We start from the raw sequence: 19040 nt of genomic DNA on the forward strand, positions 1-19040 counted from the left end.
CTGGCTGTTTTCACAATCATTTTACATGTTTTTTACATTCAAACTGCATGGTGTGTGTGTGTGTAGATTTTAATACACATTTGTCAGTCTACAAAATTATGCACAAATTGTGCATTTGTAAAACCTTATTTGTCATTTGCAGACCACGTAAAACACATTTGTGACCATTTTGAGTCTAATCTCTCTGCATAATTGTAGAGACAAGGCCTCAAAAATATAACTTAGCGTAGGTCATATTTATTTCAACATCGATATAGCAATTTGTATAATTCAAAGCTTGTCTGTTGTAGCCTGTAACCTTCTTCATGTTCCAAAAGTCAGTTGTCAAACCGTAAACAATAACCAGTAGATAAAAACCCATAAAACACAAACAGCTGAAAATTGAGCAAACTGTGAATGTTAAGAAAAGATATGAAGACATTGATCGATTGAAAGATGCAAAAGTGTGCATAGATAATGTTCATATAGCCATGGATTATTGTGCATTTTTCTTTCTATTTATTATTTTTCCCCCTCCCACTGCAGAATGCCGTAATGGTTCTCCTGCTTTTTCTTCGTTCGATTTTTTAAATATAATCTGTTTTGTCCTCTCACCATCTCCCCTCCATAGTCTTGGTTTCTGTCACTGTCTTCCTCCCCCACCTGTCTCTTCTCTTGCTATCCACTTCTCCTAGGTGTGTGATAATGAATTTTCTTCATTGGCCTTCTTTTCTATCACTAGCCCACCTGAAATCTCCTGAGGGTGTCCGACATCTTCTGGCTCGCTGGTTCTTTTATTGACTGATCTTTCAACCTGCTCTTTCTCCGATTCCCCCTTTTCTCCCTCTGTCTGTCTGTCTCTATCTTCCCTCGAAGACTTCCTCAAATACAGCATTTCAGGAAAAGACAGCAAAATGCCACAGAGAATCCATCCTATCCAGCCAAAAGTACCTCATGGGCCAGATGCACAGAGCTGTGTAAATTTGTCCTTGTGTGCATAAAAGCAGAAAGTGTCAGACAGATAAACCTCTGTGTTCACATCATTCCATGTCACACGGTGCATTTTATCTCAGTAATCGTGAAGGTTGTTCACTTGCAGGAGCTGAATTCATAATCCCACAATAGTCTATAGATGTGGGTTGACAAACCCTTGTGTGAATGCAAACACACTAAAACAAACACGTTTGTCCTTGGTCTGGCTCCGGCAACGTCCTCCTCCTCCCAGCTCACCAAAGCCACCATTGTGTTGTTCCCCACCGCTGTTGTGCACCTGTACCTGCTGTGAGCCACAACAACCCACTGATTGATGACATGCAGCTCGGTCAAGTTCGTCACTCGGCGTTCATTATGCTCTGTCACCTCATTAGAGTCTTAGCTGTCAGGGACAATGTGTTAACCTGTTTACTTGTGCCAGAGGAAAATTGCGTTTGGATGCAGGATTTAATCAGGCGCTTAAAAAAATGACAAAACAACAACAAAAAGTCTTCCTTTCTTCATTTGACTTTTCCGTGCCACATTGTTTAATCTCACATGCTCCGTGTGCAGATGGAGCAAAGCATGGAGTGGTACATGCATAGTGAAATGTGCATTATAATTTCCCAGAGTCAAAGACGACATCTTTTTTTTGTCCAACCAACTATCACGCGTGATTGAGTGGTATGCTCTTTGATTGCCCTTCTAGTTAAATACATGCTAATCAGTTGATTATGATGAGTTTTTGGTCGGCATGAAAACCTGATCTCGGTCTTGTTTCTGCTTTTGAATCTGTTACATGTGCACCTGAAACTAAATACTGTTGAAACATTCTCTCCTATTCCTTCATCTTTACCTCCTCTGACCCCTTCTCCTCCTCCTCTTATCTCCCACCAGCAACCAGACAGGTGATTCAGGGATTTACATCAAGCGCTGCTGCAAGGGTTTCTGCATTGACATCCTGAAGAAGATCGCCAAGGCTGTTAAGTTCACGTACGACCTCTACCTGGTCACCAACGGCAAACACGGCAAGAAGGTTAACGGGACCTGGAACGGCATGGTGGGAGAGGTGAATACGTCTTTCTCTCTTTCACACATGAACCCAGTCACTCCATGTGTTGCACCTTTTTTTGGATAAAGCACTCTCTCTAAAATTAGCCTTCCGTACTGTGTAGGGGGAAGATGTGTTTTTGTGATTCATGTAATTCATGTAAGTAGAAATGTGGACGTTGTTGTGAGGCCGAGCCCGACACCAGTAATAAGCAGCAGCTTGACATCTGCTGTAAACAGCTTAAACATACAATGACAGTTTGGTCGATTTCCCACAGACCTGCTGGCAGATCAGCTGATCACAGATTTCACAGCTGGCAGATCACTGGAGACCTCGCCGCACAACCGTGAATTATCACAGTGACCAAATCAGGCAGTACATTTAGAATGAAATCACATTCAGCATGTTTCTCTGACATTACTCAGGACCAGTATGTGAATTACTGCCATAAGAATGTTTTATTAAGTGCCGTCTATTTAGCTCATCGTTGTAGGCGGTGTGGCATCATGGATTCAGCATCCTCACAACCATTTTACTATTTTTAGCATCACTGACGAAATGATGCTATTGTTGTTGATAGGGAAAATAAAAGCTGCTTCAAGTGGCAGGGATGAAATTTAACATCTGTTTGTTCGTGTTATGAGAACAGTTTTGATTCCAGGTGGAGTTTAGCTGCATTTGTCTGTTTGTAACTCATTTGAAAATTTGTAACTTGTATTTTGGAAACTGGGAGAAGTTGCATTTCTGTGACAGCAAGGTTAGAGTTATGAAAATCTCTGTGAGTAAAGAAGGGGCGACTGGTTAGAGGTCTGGTTAGTCGTCGCCTCACTGCAATAAGGTTCGGCCTGGGTCGTTTGGAGTTTGCATGTCCTCCCTGTGTCTGTGTGTGTTTTCTCCCGGTACTCCAGCTTCCTCCCACAGTCCAAACACATGCAGATTGGGGTCAAGTTAAATGGAAACTGAATAGATGGATGGAAATAAAGTGAGTCTTAATGTGAATAGCTTCCTGTCGGACAGCGTTGGGGGCACAGGAAACAAAGCTACAAGAACATTAACAAAAAAATAAGTCTGGTAATTAAAACCAAATACAGTGTTTTTTGGTCTTAAATCCACCATGTCCTCTGCTGGCACTGATTCAATGTAGAGTCTGCTACTGGGTATAGAATACAAAATAATATACATTCATTTTGCTCAGTTAGAATCACTTTCCTTTTATTTGTTATGTGTTGTATTTATTTATCCAGCATATGTATTTTTGTTCTAGTAGTTCTTTTTCATTCTTTCATTCCATTCTTTCGCTGCCCGTTTTACTGTTTAGCAGTTAATAATTTGCTTCTCTTATGTACACAATGCTAAATTGCTTTTCAAAACTTGAAAAAAAAAAGGGAAATTCCCTATGTAATCTAATTCAGCTGCTACTACAAATGTGGAATGTGCCTTTTGCGGATTGGAAGTTATTTTGATGATATTTTCTGAATGTCTCTTTCTGTTAGTTTCTCAGTTCCTCCGTCACGCCAATTGAGCGCTTCTTCCCCACAACCTGGCCTGAGGGAAGCTGTGATCAGCTCCGCAAAAACCTCAGGAGGAGGAGGATGATGAGGCTCCTAATCAGAGATGGAGAAAGAGAAGGACAGAATCAGATAGACGGGGCAATTGGGAGAGAGAGAGAAAGAAAAGGAGAGGGAGAGAGAAGGAGAGGGAGAGGGAGAGAGGGAGAGAGGGAGAGAAAGCAGCCTCAGGGAAAGACCCACTTCTCTGGTGAACACGTTACACATCCAGCACAAGGCAGCCTTTACAAATCGAAGTGATGTCCAACTTAATTGATTATGGCACAGAACGAGCCACTTTATTATTATCTGAAGAACGTAGATGAGGGAAGATGTGCAGTACAGTAATATGAAATTACAATATATTAAGTCCACCTTCTATAGATTGTGTTTAACAACCTGAGATAAACATCAGCGTAAAGACAGGGCTGTGCAAATGTGCAGCGCATGCATGCATGGGTGCATTAATCCATGTCCTTAAATGCCTAAGCAAGCAGCTAATGATTTCATTTGAATGGGGGGAAAACAGGATGGCAGACACAGGAAAAGAACGAGACAGAGGGAAAAGAGAGAGGGCCTCTATGAAGAAGTGTGACAAAACAGTGCGTAGGATTCCTGCTCACTCTGGCATACATATCCCTTATTAACACAGTCGTTTGTGCTCCATTTTTATTCATGGCCCCAGGCTCCTGAAACTTGGGGCTAAATATACCTGAGCACCCTCAGTGGTGAGTCAAATACTGACCCAGTGGTTGTAATGATCCCCTTTTCCTCCATTTCTCATTCTACAGGAACATCCTGTTAAACTCCTGGTGGCTCACTTCGCCAACAAAGCTGGGAATCTGTCCGCTGACCCTGCACATTAACTTCCTGTCTGCCTCTGTCTCTCTGTGCTTGACCCTCAGGTGGTGTTGAAGAATGCCCACATGGCGGTGGGTTCGCTCACCATCAACGAGGAGAGGTCGGAGGTCATCGACTTCTCGGTGCCGTTCATCGAGACGGGGATCAGTGTCATGGTCTCCCGTAGCAACGGCACCGTCTCCCCCTCCGCCTTTCTTGGTGAGGAGGAACGCACCTGGTGCTTCTGGCAGACGTACAGCACACAGTCGAGAACACTTACATGCACTAGAACTCGCTAATATCACGTAGGACATGCACAGTCACAAGCAGATATTCAAGGAGGTTGCTCACAATGCTAATTTGTTGTTTATCTGCGGTAGCATGGGTTCTCGCAGCACAAAACATAAAAGTGTGGTTACATAAGGACATAAAATCAGACTGGACTTGGTTTAAATTATTTAGTATTTAGTATTTTATATGATAATCACTAAAAGCCCCAAAATGTATGAACATCTATATGATCTTGTCACAGTGAGATTTAAAAGTTTAAGCTGTCTTGTCATTATACAACTCAGGACTGCACAATGAAAAGCAGTTGTTTAATTCTTGTCCTTGGAAAAGTTAATGATTTATTTTTATGACGATTGGTCAGTTAATTCACAAGTTGTTTAAGAGAATTGTAACGTGCAACAATTTTCATCAAACACTGAAGATCGACAAAGATCGTTAAAAAATAAAATGACGTATTTTTCACAGTTTTCCGATTTTATAGAACAAACAATCTCACTGCGTCTCTGTTTGCAGATGCAGTCAAACAAACGCATGTCATTTTCAATAAGAAAGGTTGTCAATAGTCATCACACAGCTCTCTCTACTTCCTGCAATTTTTTAGATTAGACTCCCCTCCATAAAAAAACAAACGACAGCTGTCTTGTTTTATAAATTTATTTTTGATAAACAATCGGTGTCAGTGCTAAAGTCAGTGACAAACACACAGAGTATTAGGAGCAGGAAATGCTGTGTTTGGAAAATGATCAGAAAATAGAGTTTAACTTTTAAATAAAATCAAAAACACTAAAGCTTGAGAGGGATGAGCATTGCTTATGATGCTGCAAGTAATAAAAACTAATATAATTACATGTGTAAATGAATGGCTATTGTTGAAAAGCAGGCACACAGTGTTTCATATTAGCTCATGCACGTGGTGTGCTGCACTATGTATGTATGTGCATGTTCTTATTGCAGAGATATTAAAGTAATCTCTCCATCTGATGCAAACTGTAGACTGGCATGGCTTTTTTTAATATACTGATTTATTTTAAGGGTATTATTTCAGGGAACATTTTAACAAAATCAGCTAAAATGTAATTACAGATTTTAAAATGACGAGAAAAGTCAATAAATAATGCACATAATATGCCTAAACATAATTATATTTAAGTACAGATATCCTGTGTTATTACAAAGAATGTTTGGTGTTGTTTGTCACAGACGACACTGGGGTTCTGGTGCTAATCAGTGTTCAGACAGATAAAATCCATAAATGTGCGACACAGTCTGAATACAAATAATCATGTTGATACCAGGGGGTGATTTTATAATAATGTTTAATTTGGTTTAATGAACTTCCTCTCTGTCTGTATCCCCCACAACCCTCCCTCCCTCCGCCTTTCCACTTCCTCTGCTCCCTGCTGTATCCCCCCCCCCCCTCTCCCCCCCCCCCCCCCCCCTCTCCCCCTCTTTCCCTCTTTTAGAGCCCTTCAGTGCTGATGTGTGGGTGATGATGTTTGTGATGCTGCTGATGGTGTCGGCCATGGCTGTGTTTGTGTTTGAGTACTTCAGCCCGGTGGGTTACAATCGCTGTCTGGCAGACGGACGAGGTGAGAGGGGACAGAAATCTACACACACACACACTCACACATCTACACACACACACACACACACACACACACACACACACACACACACACACACACACACACACACACACACACAAAGCCCAGACCCAGTCAATCCATGCCGCATAAAGGTGACAACGAGCTACATTTTCAGTCAATCCCTTGTGCTTAAATGAAGACGAGTTGGCACGTAGTGTTACCTTGATCGCTGCATTCAGACGGAGCCATGTGCTAAATTACTTTGACGACCTCCTCTGAGTGAGAGCTGGGACTTCCTGCTCGATGACTCAGAGTCCTTATCTACATCTACGCTCACTTAAGCTCTTTCACTAATGAAAAGGATCATTGACGAAAACCAGATAGTTGATCTTAATTACTCTTACTTCGTGAACAAAGGAATTACAATGTCTTTTTGTTTATAGTGCCGTTCTCAAATGTTACACCAGTGTTACACCACCACATCAAGGTTGTGAAACCGATGAATGTACTTAACTAGATTTATAACTATACATTGAAAATACGTGTCCTGCGTCTTCTTCATGTATGACACGTCTTTTTTCGTTTTGATTCCAACGCGTGTCAGAAACATCATCCGTACACCCACTTGCTCACGGACAATACCCTGCTGTATTCTAACATGGGCTCACGTGGACATTATCGGGAGTTTTTACTTGGGGGCTGGCTAGACAAACTTCACAGAATGTCCAGAGCAACTAACTTGGACATTCGTGATCTCACACACAACCCCTCTGAATACTTTCAGGAGATTATACAGAGTTCAGTACACGTCTGAAAGCAGCTCTGCTAAATCAAATATGTCTCCAGCAGGTCTTTCTAATCAACTCGCCCATCAAAATCAATGGTTCATATTCAAACCTCTTTTCTTTTTATCCATGCAGCTCTGTTAGAAATCTCAGGATCGCATTATTCTGATGAAAATCAGTGTTATATTGTTGCTCGCAGCCTTTCACCCGAAGACCGGAGGGGACGAGAGTAATGGTGTTTGCTTTGGAATTATGTTTCCTTCCAACACTGTTTTCTGAATGTCTTCTGTCACAGCAGCAGTGTGTGGTTTAATCGCTGGGTTATGTAAGGCTGTTGTACGCCTGCTCCAGCTGTAGCATAATTGTAGCCTGCTGTGTGCCCATCTACAGCCCCCCCCCCTCCCACCCCCCTCTCTCTCTTTCTTCCCATCTCTGAGGCTGCGCAGCTACAGTAGGTAACTTGTCATACGTCTATAGAAGTAGGTGGAACAGAGTTAGCGTGTAACAGTGGGTTGTCACGTCGGTGGCTGCATGAGCAGATGCGGATTGTGCAGCGTGCCCTGCGATCGCTGGCAAAGTGAAGGATGGGAATAAAACCAAATACTGTCACCGCCATCCATCAACTACCTCCCACAACAGCGATCATGAGTAAATGCACATAAAGTGAATAAAGTAGTATCTACTGTGTGATCACTGAAGCTGTTTTCTTTCATGCTCTTCCTTCTGTCATCTTCCTTTTTTACCTCCCCACCTCATCCCCCTGTTCTCAATTCTGTCTCCCAGAGCCTGGAGGTCCCTCCTTTACCATCGGTAAGGCCATCTGGCTGCTCTGGGGTCTGGTTTTCAACAACTCCGTCCCCGTGCAGAATCCCAAAGGCACCACCAGTAAGATCATGGTGTCGGTGTGGGCCTTCTTTGCTGTCATCTTCCTGGCCTCCTACACTGCCAACCTGGCTGCCTTCATGATCCAGGAGGAGTATGTCGACCAGGTGTCGGGCCTGTCGGACAAAAAGGTGGGATTTCGAGGCAATGTGAGGGGTTTGTGTAGCAGAGGAGCAGGTGTGAGAACGTACCCAACGTGAGACTGATTATGAGCTGCTTCCTGTGTTTGAACAAGAAAATACCGGAGTTTATAAGAGACTTCATTTAGAGCTAATGACTGTTTTAATGTCTGATTATTTTGTTTAATGTAACTTCAATCATACAGGGAAGCTGTTATTTTACAGCAACATCCTGTTAAACAAGAATTATTTGTGTGAGAATGTGCCCCACAGATAACTGAAGCTGAAACAATTAGTTAGATTAAAGGCAGGGTTGGTAATTTGTGTCTGAAACACTTTAAATCCTTTATATTGAAATCCTCGTCATGTCATAAAGGGTTGATGGGAGGGGGTGGGATGTATTGGTTGCATTTTTTTCAAAGTGTAGCTCGCTCTTGCACACTTTTCTAGGATTACCAACCCTAGCTTTAATCAATACGTCGAACAGCAGAAATGTAATCAGATTATTAGTTAATAGGTTGAAAGTAATTTTCAAGCAGAAATGCTAAAATGCCAAATATGACCTACTTCCAGCTTTTTCTTACTTGCTACTTGTTTTTGTAAAAACTGAATATCTTTGGGTTATTATAGAGAAAACTGTCACCTCGGAATTATGATTCGTATTTGTCACTTTTTTCTGATTTGGTATTGACCAAAGAATCAAAAAGAGAGGAATTAAATTGATTAATCAGTATTGAAAATGATAATTTATTGCACTCCCTTTTTTCAGCCATTCTATGCTTCTGATTTGCATGATACTTAATTTGAACTTGACACTAGCAAGCTAAAGATTCACTCATGTTTTCTATCTTTTGGGTACAACTTTAAGCATTTAGTTAATTTTGAGCTTCCAAAAGCAAAGTCCTTTGCTCCTGCTCAACAGTGCATTAAAGGATATTTGATGCGGCTCAGTGCCTCTTCCATATTAACGAGCACTCCTCTGTCATTTTCTCTGTGTGGTTTCTTTTCCGGAAAACCCCCCACCGCAGTTCCAGAATCCCAATGAATTCTCGCCGCCGTTCCGGTTTGGCACGGTGCCCAATGGGAGCACAGAGCGCAACATCCGCAACAACTACCGGGACATGCATACCTACATGACCAGTTTCCACCAGAAGAATGTAGACGAGGCGCTGTACAGTCTGAAGTCCGGGTGAGGAGGAGGAGGAGGAGGAGATGGAGGGGAGGATGGAGAGAGACAGATTGGGGGAGGATTTAGGGAAGAAGGGAGTTGAAAGGGTCTCAGCAGGGAGAAAAGAGACAGTGTTACAGAGCTGTGAGGCCCTGCACTGATGCAATACAGAGAAAAGATGATGAAGGAATCAGGAGAGACGGAGGAAGAGTGAGCATTCTGGGGAATGTGGGTGAGCAGCCGTGGAGCCGTGTCTCCGCCTGACGCTGCCGCTCAGAATAGCAGCGTAGCCTGTGGTTGAGAAAGTACTAATATCATCCCTTCCTCTTCTCTCTCTCTCTCTCTCTCTCTCTCTCTCTCTCTCTCTCTCTCTCTCTCTCTCGCTCTGTCGCTCAATGTTTTCATCAGCCCCTCTAAAGAGTTAAGGAAGCAGAGCAGTGATGTACGTCTGATGTTTGGTGAGAGTTTGAGCTGAATGACCACAGAGGCCCGGAGCCCCAAGGCACCGTTTGATACTGGTTTTGTCACCAAGCTGGAGACTGTCATGTTAATTTATCTTTAAACTCACTCAGGACCGATACGGAGAGAAAAGAGTAGAATACAGTGTCCTTCACAACATGTTTTAGCTCAGATCCTGGCACACCTTGTTACATGGGAAATTCAATCAGGCCTGAATAATAGTCAATAGGAGCTCAGTCAACTCATGGCCAAACTATGTGTTTCCTGAAGCTTGCAGCCACAGTCATGGCCTTCCTTGGCCAATGGAGTTGCTCAGTTGTCATGGAGATGGTTTACGATGGAAATTCCAATACCTAAACCATTTCCCTGACAACTGAGCAACTCCATCTGCTGAGGAAGACCAGTCGATGTGGTTGAAAACAAAAAGTAACGTTCATCGATTGTTCTGTGAAACAGTTGTTCTCATTCAATCTATGGTATTTGCTGTGTGTGAAATGTTGCTGCTGCTCTTATCACTTTATTTCCCAGAAAATAATCATTTATTAATGAGGCGCCTCATCTTTACTAAACAATAACAATGGAAAGCCAGAAATAGAATAGAAGACAATCTGTGATTTTATATCAGAATTTACGTCCTTTATCTTTATTTACGTTCTATTAATATATTTTATTTATATTTATAGGGTTAGACAAGTTGATGGGAATCTCCGCATTCTAAACTAAATATCTTAGCATCTCCTTCAGTGTTTCAGGTGATGTACAGAACATGCAAAAGTTTACCCAGACAAGGACATAAAGTAGCGTGATTCGAGTAGTATACAAATGATGACTGAATATTTACCTTGGTTTAAATGGAGCGGTTCTTACAACTCAACACAACTAACATGGCTGCCTCACAATGCTTTAAAAATATTTAAATGATCAAAACATAGAAATGAATATCAAATTACATTGTTCTATTCAAATAACTCAATAATAAGAAACCAGGTGAAGAAACAAATTATGGTGATTTGTAAGTATATTTATCATATGCTGTTGAATGGAAATAGCCAGTGAGTGAGACCATGTAAAACATTTTCTTTCCGTTGTGCTCCGCAGCAAACTGGATGCCTTCATCTATGACGCTGCGGTGCTGAACTACATGGCGGGCAGAGACGAGGGCTGTAAGCTGGTCACCATTGGGAGTGGCAAGGTGTTCGCCTCCACCGGCTACGGCATCGCCATCCAGAAGGACTCAGGCTGGAAACGAGCCGTGGATCTTGCCATTCTCATGCTGTTTGGAGACGGTAAATTGAACCATGGGGTTAAATGGTGTCCTATTTGAATTGTAATATCGGGGCCTTATAATATTGTACCTTTGGGGTATAATGTTCTAACCACCTTATTAAAGGACAGCAAAACTGATCTTCTCAATCTGTATTCAAGAATGTTTTAACCTCGACTTGTTTTTTTTAACTCCGTATGAAGAAAGCAGCGTTGAATCCCTGTTACAGAGTTTTAAAAAAAACAGTACATTGCTAATCAGGTCGAGAATTACAAGTGAAGTTACACCCTCATCAGAATAACAATGTTCGAGTAATTGAAGTGGCTTTGAAGGAGCTGTGACTCAGGAGGTGGTCTGGGTGCTGCTTGTGGTGATAACCCCACAACCTGCTGCTGGATCTCAGGGGTCAGGTCGGCAGATTGCAGTCCTGAATCAACACGGAGGTACCAGCCGTTCCAAAGATGTGACCGCTTTAGTTGTTGAAGTGAGACACTGTAAAGGCTGTTTGGGCAGAGACAGGGAAATACTGATGAGGATAGATGGAAAACTTTGGACAAGCTGACTGGTGAAATCCTAAAGCCTCTAGAGTTTGTTGTGCCTTGTGTGATAGAGTTGTTTCTTTAATGACGATTACATTTCAGGAACTGGACCCATGGACTGGAGCACTAGTCACTAACCAGATTTGAGCGTTTTTGAGAACTTTCTGGTAGTAGTGCAATCCTCGTTCTAAACCTGCCAATTTGGAATGGGCTGTTTGTTTGGCCTGTGTTGATGCTGGTTGAAGTTTTATTACTGAAACTGTAAAAATGTACCTGCAGTAATTGAGCTGCAGCTACTGTATAAATTGCATATGACCAATCACAGACATGGACAAGTGTACTATTAGCAGAGCCGCACATTTCACAACCGAGGATCAAACTGTTATCCTTCACTTTAAGGAGAGTGCAGACCGCCCGACAGTGTAGTGTCATTTTGGTGACAGAGGGGGGGAGGGAGGGATGGGGGCTAATGAGGTTAATCTGTAAACTATCTATCCCCCATTCCAAATAAATATTTAATTGTTGTGAACACGTCCGTTGTCGTGATCGATATTCCTGGTTTTGACGAGTGGAGAGTTGTGAGATGTTCTTTCCCACACCTCAGAAGACGCAGAAATAAAAGCTGTAAAGTGAAGTCAACGATTTAGAAAAGAACATAAATATTTTAAAACCTTTTACCTCCTCCGCTGGTGGAGCAGCGCGGGAAGGGACCACTGTGACAGCTCATGACCAGCACATTTATCTTTGTAAAAATAATGACCTCAGCCCTGTGACACCAGCTTATCAATTCAACAATGTGGTGGTGGTATTCCTTGACTGCACCAGGGCCGTATAATATAAATATTGCTCAGAGGTTGTATTCTGGGTCCCATCAGGGAAAGCAAGAAAAAAGGACACTATATGTACCACAGAGCATTTGTCTCAATTTGTAGGTCGTTTTTTTTATTACAGCCCCAGCTGTTGTGTGTTTTGGGTAGTGACCGAAAAAAGCCAGCAGGGCATGTGGCGTGTGGCGTCACAGAGAGAGAATGACGAGTGCAGTGATCCGTGAGCACTTCTGCATCGAGCTGCTGCCTCTATATGATGAGAGGAATGAGCCTGTTGTGGTGGTTCGGACACTTGGTAAGAAAACAATGTTGGAGTTCAAGCTGCAGGCAGGAGTCCTGGACGTTTGGAGACGATGCAGTGGAGGAACATCTCCCCTCAGGCTGCAGTAACTCAGTGGGACAACAGACGTCGGTTAGACCAATCTCCCTTGGCCCTACCCCTAGATATGAAGTTCCCACTGGTAGTGTCCCCCTCCAAACGGAGCCACAAGGGAGAGGGCGAGAAAATCTTCCCCTAGGAAATGGGACACCACTCGCTACGTCATCAGCAGCCAACCAACGCTATTAAAGTGACAAACTATATAAACTAACGTTATGACAGTAACAACCGTTATCAAGCAACATTAGAATACTGACACATCTGACAACTGCAGGCCAGACGGGACAGACGGGACAGATTAGTCTGTTGATCAATACAAAGTCAGTAGGTGTGTTTACATCGGTCATTTCAATGGAATGTGAGTCCTGTCCAATGAAGGTTCTTCTGCCCCGCACTGAAAACGTGAATTGGTTCGGGGCACATCTCTCCACCTCCAGCAGAGGTATATTGTGCTCCATTCTGTTCAACACATGCCAGATCATATATTGTGGAGCATGTTGAGTCACACACACGTGTTTGTGACTGTGGCTGCATGGGTCTGTGTTCCACAAAGATCAGTTGTGTCTGTCCAAATTGACCAAATGGAAGTTAAGTCTTATCGTTGTGTCACCTGCGCACATCATGTCAGACATTACATCCCATTACTTCATGTGGACTGTTTGGCTGTCAGCACGCATACGTTCATCCAGGTTTAGATGTCAGACTCGTCGATGTTTGCTCATATCTGTCACATCCTGCTCGAGTCCACATATGAACATGATGTGGGTCATATGTGCAGAGGCAGAGGGTCAGCAACGACCGGCTAACAGGAAAACGATGTCACTGTATCTGAACAGACACAGGATCAGGAGGAAAGAGGGGGAGAGGTTAAAAATGGAGGAAGAAAGGGATGACGATCGTGATGTTGAAGAACGGAGGAAGGAATAGAAAGGACAGAATAAATATTATTTCAATAACAATTGAATAGATGCCAATGATTTGGAATTCCATTATTGACTCTTTTTTGTATTAATCCAATTATTAAAGCTCCTACAAGGAACTTTTCATATTTGTTGATTTTGGCGCCTCTATGGACAAAGCGGTAGTGTTTCCACTGTCACCTGTCCTAAAACCTCGGTCCAGACAGCATGTGCATTTGTTTTGGAAGTAGTGAAAAAAAAGAGGTAATGTATTGTGTATGGGGAGCACTGGTCTGTACGGGTTAGCCTTTAGCCTCGTGCGTAGCTTGGCTCGCTCCCCCCACTTCTGTTTCCTCTGCCTAAATATAGGCTTTTTAAGCCGTAAATTGTTGCTCTGACCTCGTGGGTAATCTGTCCCGACCACAGACATTGAGAATAGTTTAAGGAAAAATAAAAAACTTTCCCCTGATTGTCTCATTTGCTGTTGTAGGTCATAAAGAGGCAGCAACATTAAAATGAGACTATTTCTTAACCAGTTAAAAACTAATTGTAGGGGCTTTAACTCCTTTGAATTTGATTCACATTGCACATTTTAAATAGCACAGAGTCTGTATTCAGGGGAGCGCATGTGCAGTTCCTGTTCTTGGTTTTGTGGGATATCTGGGATCCCTGGAGTTGAGCCAGAAACATGCATCCAGTTTTTTACCTCCACGAGGTAGGTCCTGTTTTCTTCTGCGTATGTTTGTCTGTTTGTTTGTTAGCAGGAATACACAAAAACTACTCTTGACCCAAGGAGGAACCCATTCAATGTTGGAGTGGATCCAGATAAACACCCTTCTAGTTGTGTCTGTATTAGTTCCCTGTGTTCTTTTTCTGTTAACATGTGTTTATACCATAGAACTTCTTTGCACCACTTTAATCATGCAAAATACATCGTTATTTTAAATGCTACTCTATTAATGACTTTACAAATCAAAGATGCATTTTTCCCAGCAGAGGTTTGTCATAATATATCAAAGCACAGGTGAAACCTTACATTTCATCAACAATGGCTCTCTGAGACAGGTTATTTCATCTTTGTCCATTGAAATGCAGCCATCACAAAAACTTCACCTTCACTTTTTAAAGGAATAGTTCATCATTTTTGTGAAAACACATATTCTGTCAGTGTCGTATCTTTGCATTAAGTCAGGACCTGGTGACTTGAGGTGCTTTGATTATTTTAACTTGCCTTGCTACATAAGTACAATCAGCATTCACTCCCAGATCAAGTAGACATGGGTTCCGATTCCAATCGACAGTGGTGGAAACGAGACACCCAGGCGAACACGCAAATTTGGCAAGACAGAAAGGAGAGAGTGCCTCAGGTTTGTGATGGGGGGGGGGGGGTGACGTCGAACATGACGCACCGACGAAAAAAAATAGAAAGGCAAACTCAGTCGGCTTTTTTTAGCAGGTTTACCCGTGTTTAAAGAACCCTGCGTATATCCAATGATACGTTAAATCTTTAATCCAAACACAGAGAGAAATTTAATATTTATTTCTTGTCATCACAGGGATGTTGCCAGGTGTGATACCATTAAACCTGTGCTTACTGTATCTGAAAGCCCATTGCTACAGCCGGAGACGCTGCACGGAAGCTGAGCCAATTAATGTTACTCAGAAAATAGTTCCAGTAAAAACTAGTTCTCTGAGACAAACACTCATAGACATGTTGCGCAAGCATTGGGGAAAATATATACTGCCTTGATCTCACATAGACACACAGACGCTCAACAAAAAAAACAGACAGACCATTGGTGCAGATCAAACAAATCTCTCTGGACATGTCCTCCTGCCTCAGTAGCCCCTCCCAGGGATGTGGAACTGAGGGGGACACATTTAAGGGCGGAAACGCTCATCACGTGAACACATACACTTCCTCCCTGAGGAATGTCTGATCCCAGAAGGCAGTTGTGTTTTTTCCCCCCCCACAAAAAGGAAGGGTGAGGCTTGCGTAAGCAATTCTTAATGAGGATGATCCTCTGGCGGCATTTAGTCAAAATAATGCAACATGACATTTGTTGCACGTACATGAGACCTGAGCTGTTTTTGGCATCAACTCACCGTGTAATAAAATGTGTCCTCTCTTTTTGTACTCACACTTACATGCTCAGACACCCAAGGGAGAAAAGCCATCCAAGTGTGCAAGTCACCCAAACAGTTACATCAACACATCCAAGCGCTAACCTGCGTTTCTCCTTCCTCCAGGTGATATGGAGGAGTTTGAGGCCCTGTGGCTGACGGGCATCTGCCACAACGAGAAGAACGAGGTGATGAGCAGCCAGCTGGACGTGGACAACATGGCAGGGGTCTTCTACATGCTCGCGGCCGCCATGGTCCTGGCATTGCTCACCTTCATCTGCGAGCATTTGTTCTACTGGCAGCTGCGCTTCTGCTTCATGGGCGTGTGCACCGGGAAGCCCGGGTTCACCTTCTCCATTAGCAGAGTGAGTGGGCTCGTGTTTTATTTTAGGTCTGACCTTTGTCCTCCTGACAGACAGATCACAGCAGTAGTTGTTTTAAAACCAACGGCTCTGGTTGAGTTGTATCAAGTCTGTCAGGGGGATATGATGACTCACCTGACTTACCTGTGGCTTTTTTATTTAGCACAGCCAGACAGTTGTAGCAGCCTGTGTAGCAGCCTGTGCCGATTCAGAAATACTCTCAAAACAAGTTCTCAGTGTTATAGCAAGTTGACATTTCCAATTTGTATCATTTAATTTAAAGACCCACTCAAATAGCTTATCACACCCCATAAAACTCGTCTTTCTTCCTCAAAATTACATATTCACTGAAAGAATTTCCCCTCTTAGCATAATGATTTTAATGTTATTCTACACCTTCCTACTGATCGCCTCCCACAAGTTGAAAGGATTGGTTTCTAAAGTCACAAACCCTGGCTGTTTGAATACCATTTATAGTCTGGTGTCCAGAATTTACATTAAAGTATTAAATCTATGATAAAATGTCTTGAATATTTTCAAAAAGAACAAAACTCTGAGATTATCATGATTATATCCCAGCATGTTACCATACCTGGACTTTGATGACATATAACCATTTAACCAAATAACATACATGATTTGGATGAGTTGATAACTGTTGTGCACCAGGCACTACAAAGTATTCCTTGCAAATGTATGACTTTATAATCTTAGAGAATATCTGAGTTTTTTCTCAGCAAATTTTGCCACTTTAATCCTCTGAATATTACCCCCCTCTTCTGGCTCTGTAATGTGAAATATGAAGGATCAATACAGAACAGTAATCCAGCTAATCAGTGATATCTGTTTGCAGGACTGCAGCTAACAACAGCCTAGTACTGAAAATAAAAATTTAGGCCAAAACTAATGAACTACAACGTTAAGATGAGTTTGTTCTAAATTAATTAGTTCATCCGGCGTAAGTGTTTATAGCTGTTATAAAAACAGATGCACGGAGTGTGGGTGAAAAGCTGGCTGTCATAAACAGGGGTGAGATGCTGTCTTCATTAAAATATTTGGATATTAGCGAACATTTTCAGACAGTCTCTCCCCAGAAATATTTCCAAGCAATTTGTATGTTTTTACAACCCTGTTTATTGTTTCACCTTGAGTCACTCGCCCAGTCACTGTGAAATGTTGATTTCAGAACGTTACACCAACAGGTGAACACGGCAGTGAGGTAGGAGGGATTCTGACGCTGTTTGACCTTCGAACAACCACCTCATTTGAAAGCATACTGACACCTTAAAGGTTCAGTGTGTAAAATTGAGTGACATCTAGTGGTGAAGTTGCATGTTGCAGCTGAATACCCCTCACCTCAAACTCCCCTTACAAACGTAACAGAGAACCTGTGGTAGCCTTCAGTTGTCATAGAAACTCAAAAGGTGTTTAGTTTGTCCAGGTTAGTAGACTTTACATTGGGACCCGCTCCCGATGTAAATATAAAGTATTTCAATATAAAGGGCCAATTCTAGGTTAAAGAAAACAATCATTCGTGAAAACATCACTATGATAATTTTATATTCAATTTCTGCCAATAGATCCCTTTCACCTAAATCTTACACACTGAACCTTTAACGTCTGGTCAAACTATGTCACTAACTATTCTGACTTCAAGAGTCATCTAGAATGGGAATAGTTTATGAAAGCATCCTTACCAATGAATAATACAGGTAACAATTTAATTCTGTACATCCTCTCTCCACATTAAAAATAGAGGAATGAAAAACTTAAATGGACACATGCTGTAAGAACACAAGGAAATGACACATCCAAGCATCACATTTCATTTTGAGGATATCGATATGTTGACGGATGGAAAAATTAACCATAAATAGGGTAAGCTCCAGTTTGATCTTTTCCTCTTGCTCACGCTGCTTCTGTGTGCACGTGAAACGACTGCTCTTGGATTTTTCCTCTGCTCTTGGATTTTTATTCACTGCGCTCATCCTGCAGAGGAGAAATCCGAGAGCAGACGTTTCCTGTTCACTAAGGAGGCATGTGTATTGGCAGATGAGCACAGGAAATCTGTCCAAGCAACAAAATATCTTAGTGCAAGCGCACAGTTTGAGAACAAGCAGAGCAAATCCAAGCACAAGCAGCAGCTATTTGAGTGCAAGCGTACATTTTGAATACAAGCGTAAGGTTTTAAGTGAAAGCATGAAAAAAGTCTGAACTGAAGAAGTCCTGCTCTCTAAGTGAAAGACCACGCTCTTGAATAAAAACAAATTGTTTATCTGCTGGCCTCAATTGAGCCTCAGTCCCTGACACCGTTTTTAAAAAACTCATTATCTTTCTAAAATCCACTCTTCATCTGCTTAATGCTGCTGAAATTAAAGCTGTTTACTGTGCTGCACATTCTCGACCGGTGACCTGAAGCTGTGCCGGTGGATGTTGCAGAGCGCGTCTCGACTTAGTTACAACTACGCTCAGATGGGTCACTTAACAAGGTGTCTTTGTGTTATTGATGCAGACTGCTTCGGGTCCTTGTGTGTTAAGGCTGAAGGTGTTTCTAAATGTGCCACCATTTTACACCTGCTAAAACAAACCACACACAATTTAAAAGATCCGACCTTGAGCACTTCAGTCTATTTTATGTTTTATTTTTTTACTTCTGAAGCTCTAATATTTATTTAAAAATATATTTGTATTGTTCTCCCTTTTAGCAGCATGGCAGGGAAAAGAACAGAGTAGGGATCAGTGACAACAGGCAGACATGATGTTGATAAATTTAGACATGGCATGAAAAGGAGGAGCTGGGGTGGAGGCGGGTAAGCGGGTTGCAGAGGAAGCAGGACGGGTAGGCAGCTAAAGCAGCTTTAATAGAGAAACCTATATTATATTTGCCATATGAATGCACAGAAAGGAACAAGCTGAGCCGTCTGATGTGAGATCTGCTGCTATCAGCTGATATTCTGAGATAGTGGA

At 42.3% G+C, this 19040-nt stretch overlaps 1 protein-coding gene across 3 annotated transcripts in view; it reads left to right on the forward strand.

Annotated features, from left to right (window-relative positions):
• The window catches only part of grin2bb (glutamate receptor, ionotropic, N-methyl D-aspartate 2B, genome duplicate b), a 98172-nt gene that overhangs the window by 69221 nt on the left and 9911 nt on the right, over positions 1-19040 (forward strand). For all 3 annotated transcript variants that reach the window (XM_034597225.1, XM_034598063.1, XM_034598847.1), the window contains exons 8-14: positions 1849-2020; positions 4455-4608; positions 6144-6269; positions 7835-8064; positions 9081-9241; positions 10778-10965; positions 15838-16076. In XM_034597225.1, coding sequence (XP_034453116.1) covers positions 1849-2020; positions 4455-4608; positions 6144-6269; positions 7835-8064; positions 9081-9241; positions 10778-10965; positions 15838-16076 — 1270 coding nt within the window. The remainder of the gene's footprint in view (positions 1-1848; positions 2021-4454; positions 4609-6143; positions 6270-7834; positions 8065-9080; positions 9242-10777; positions 10966-15837; positions 16077-19040) is intronic.

The sequence above is a fragment of the Hippoglossus hippoglossus genome, chromosome 1 (assembly GCF_009819705.1).
Source record: "Hippoglossus hippoglossus isolate fHipHip1 chromosome 1, fHipHip1.pri, whole genome shotgun sequence".
Lineage (NCBI taxonomy): Eukaryota > Metazoa > Chordata > Actinopteri > Pleuronectiformes > Pleuronectidae > Hippoglossus > Hippoglossus hippoglossus.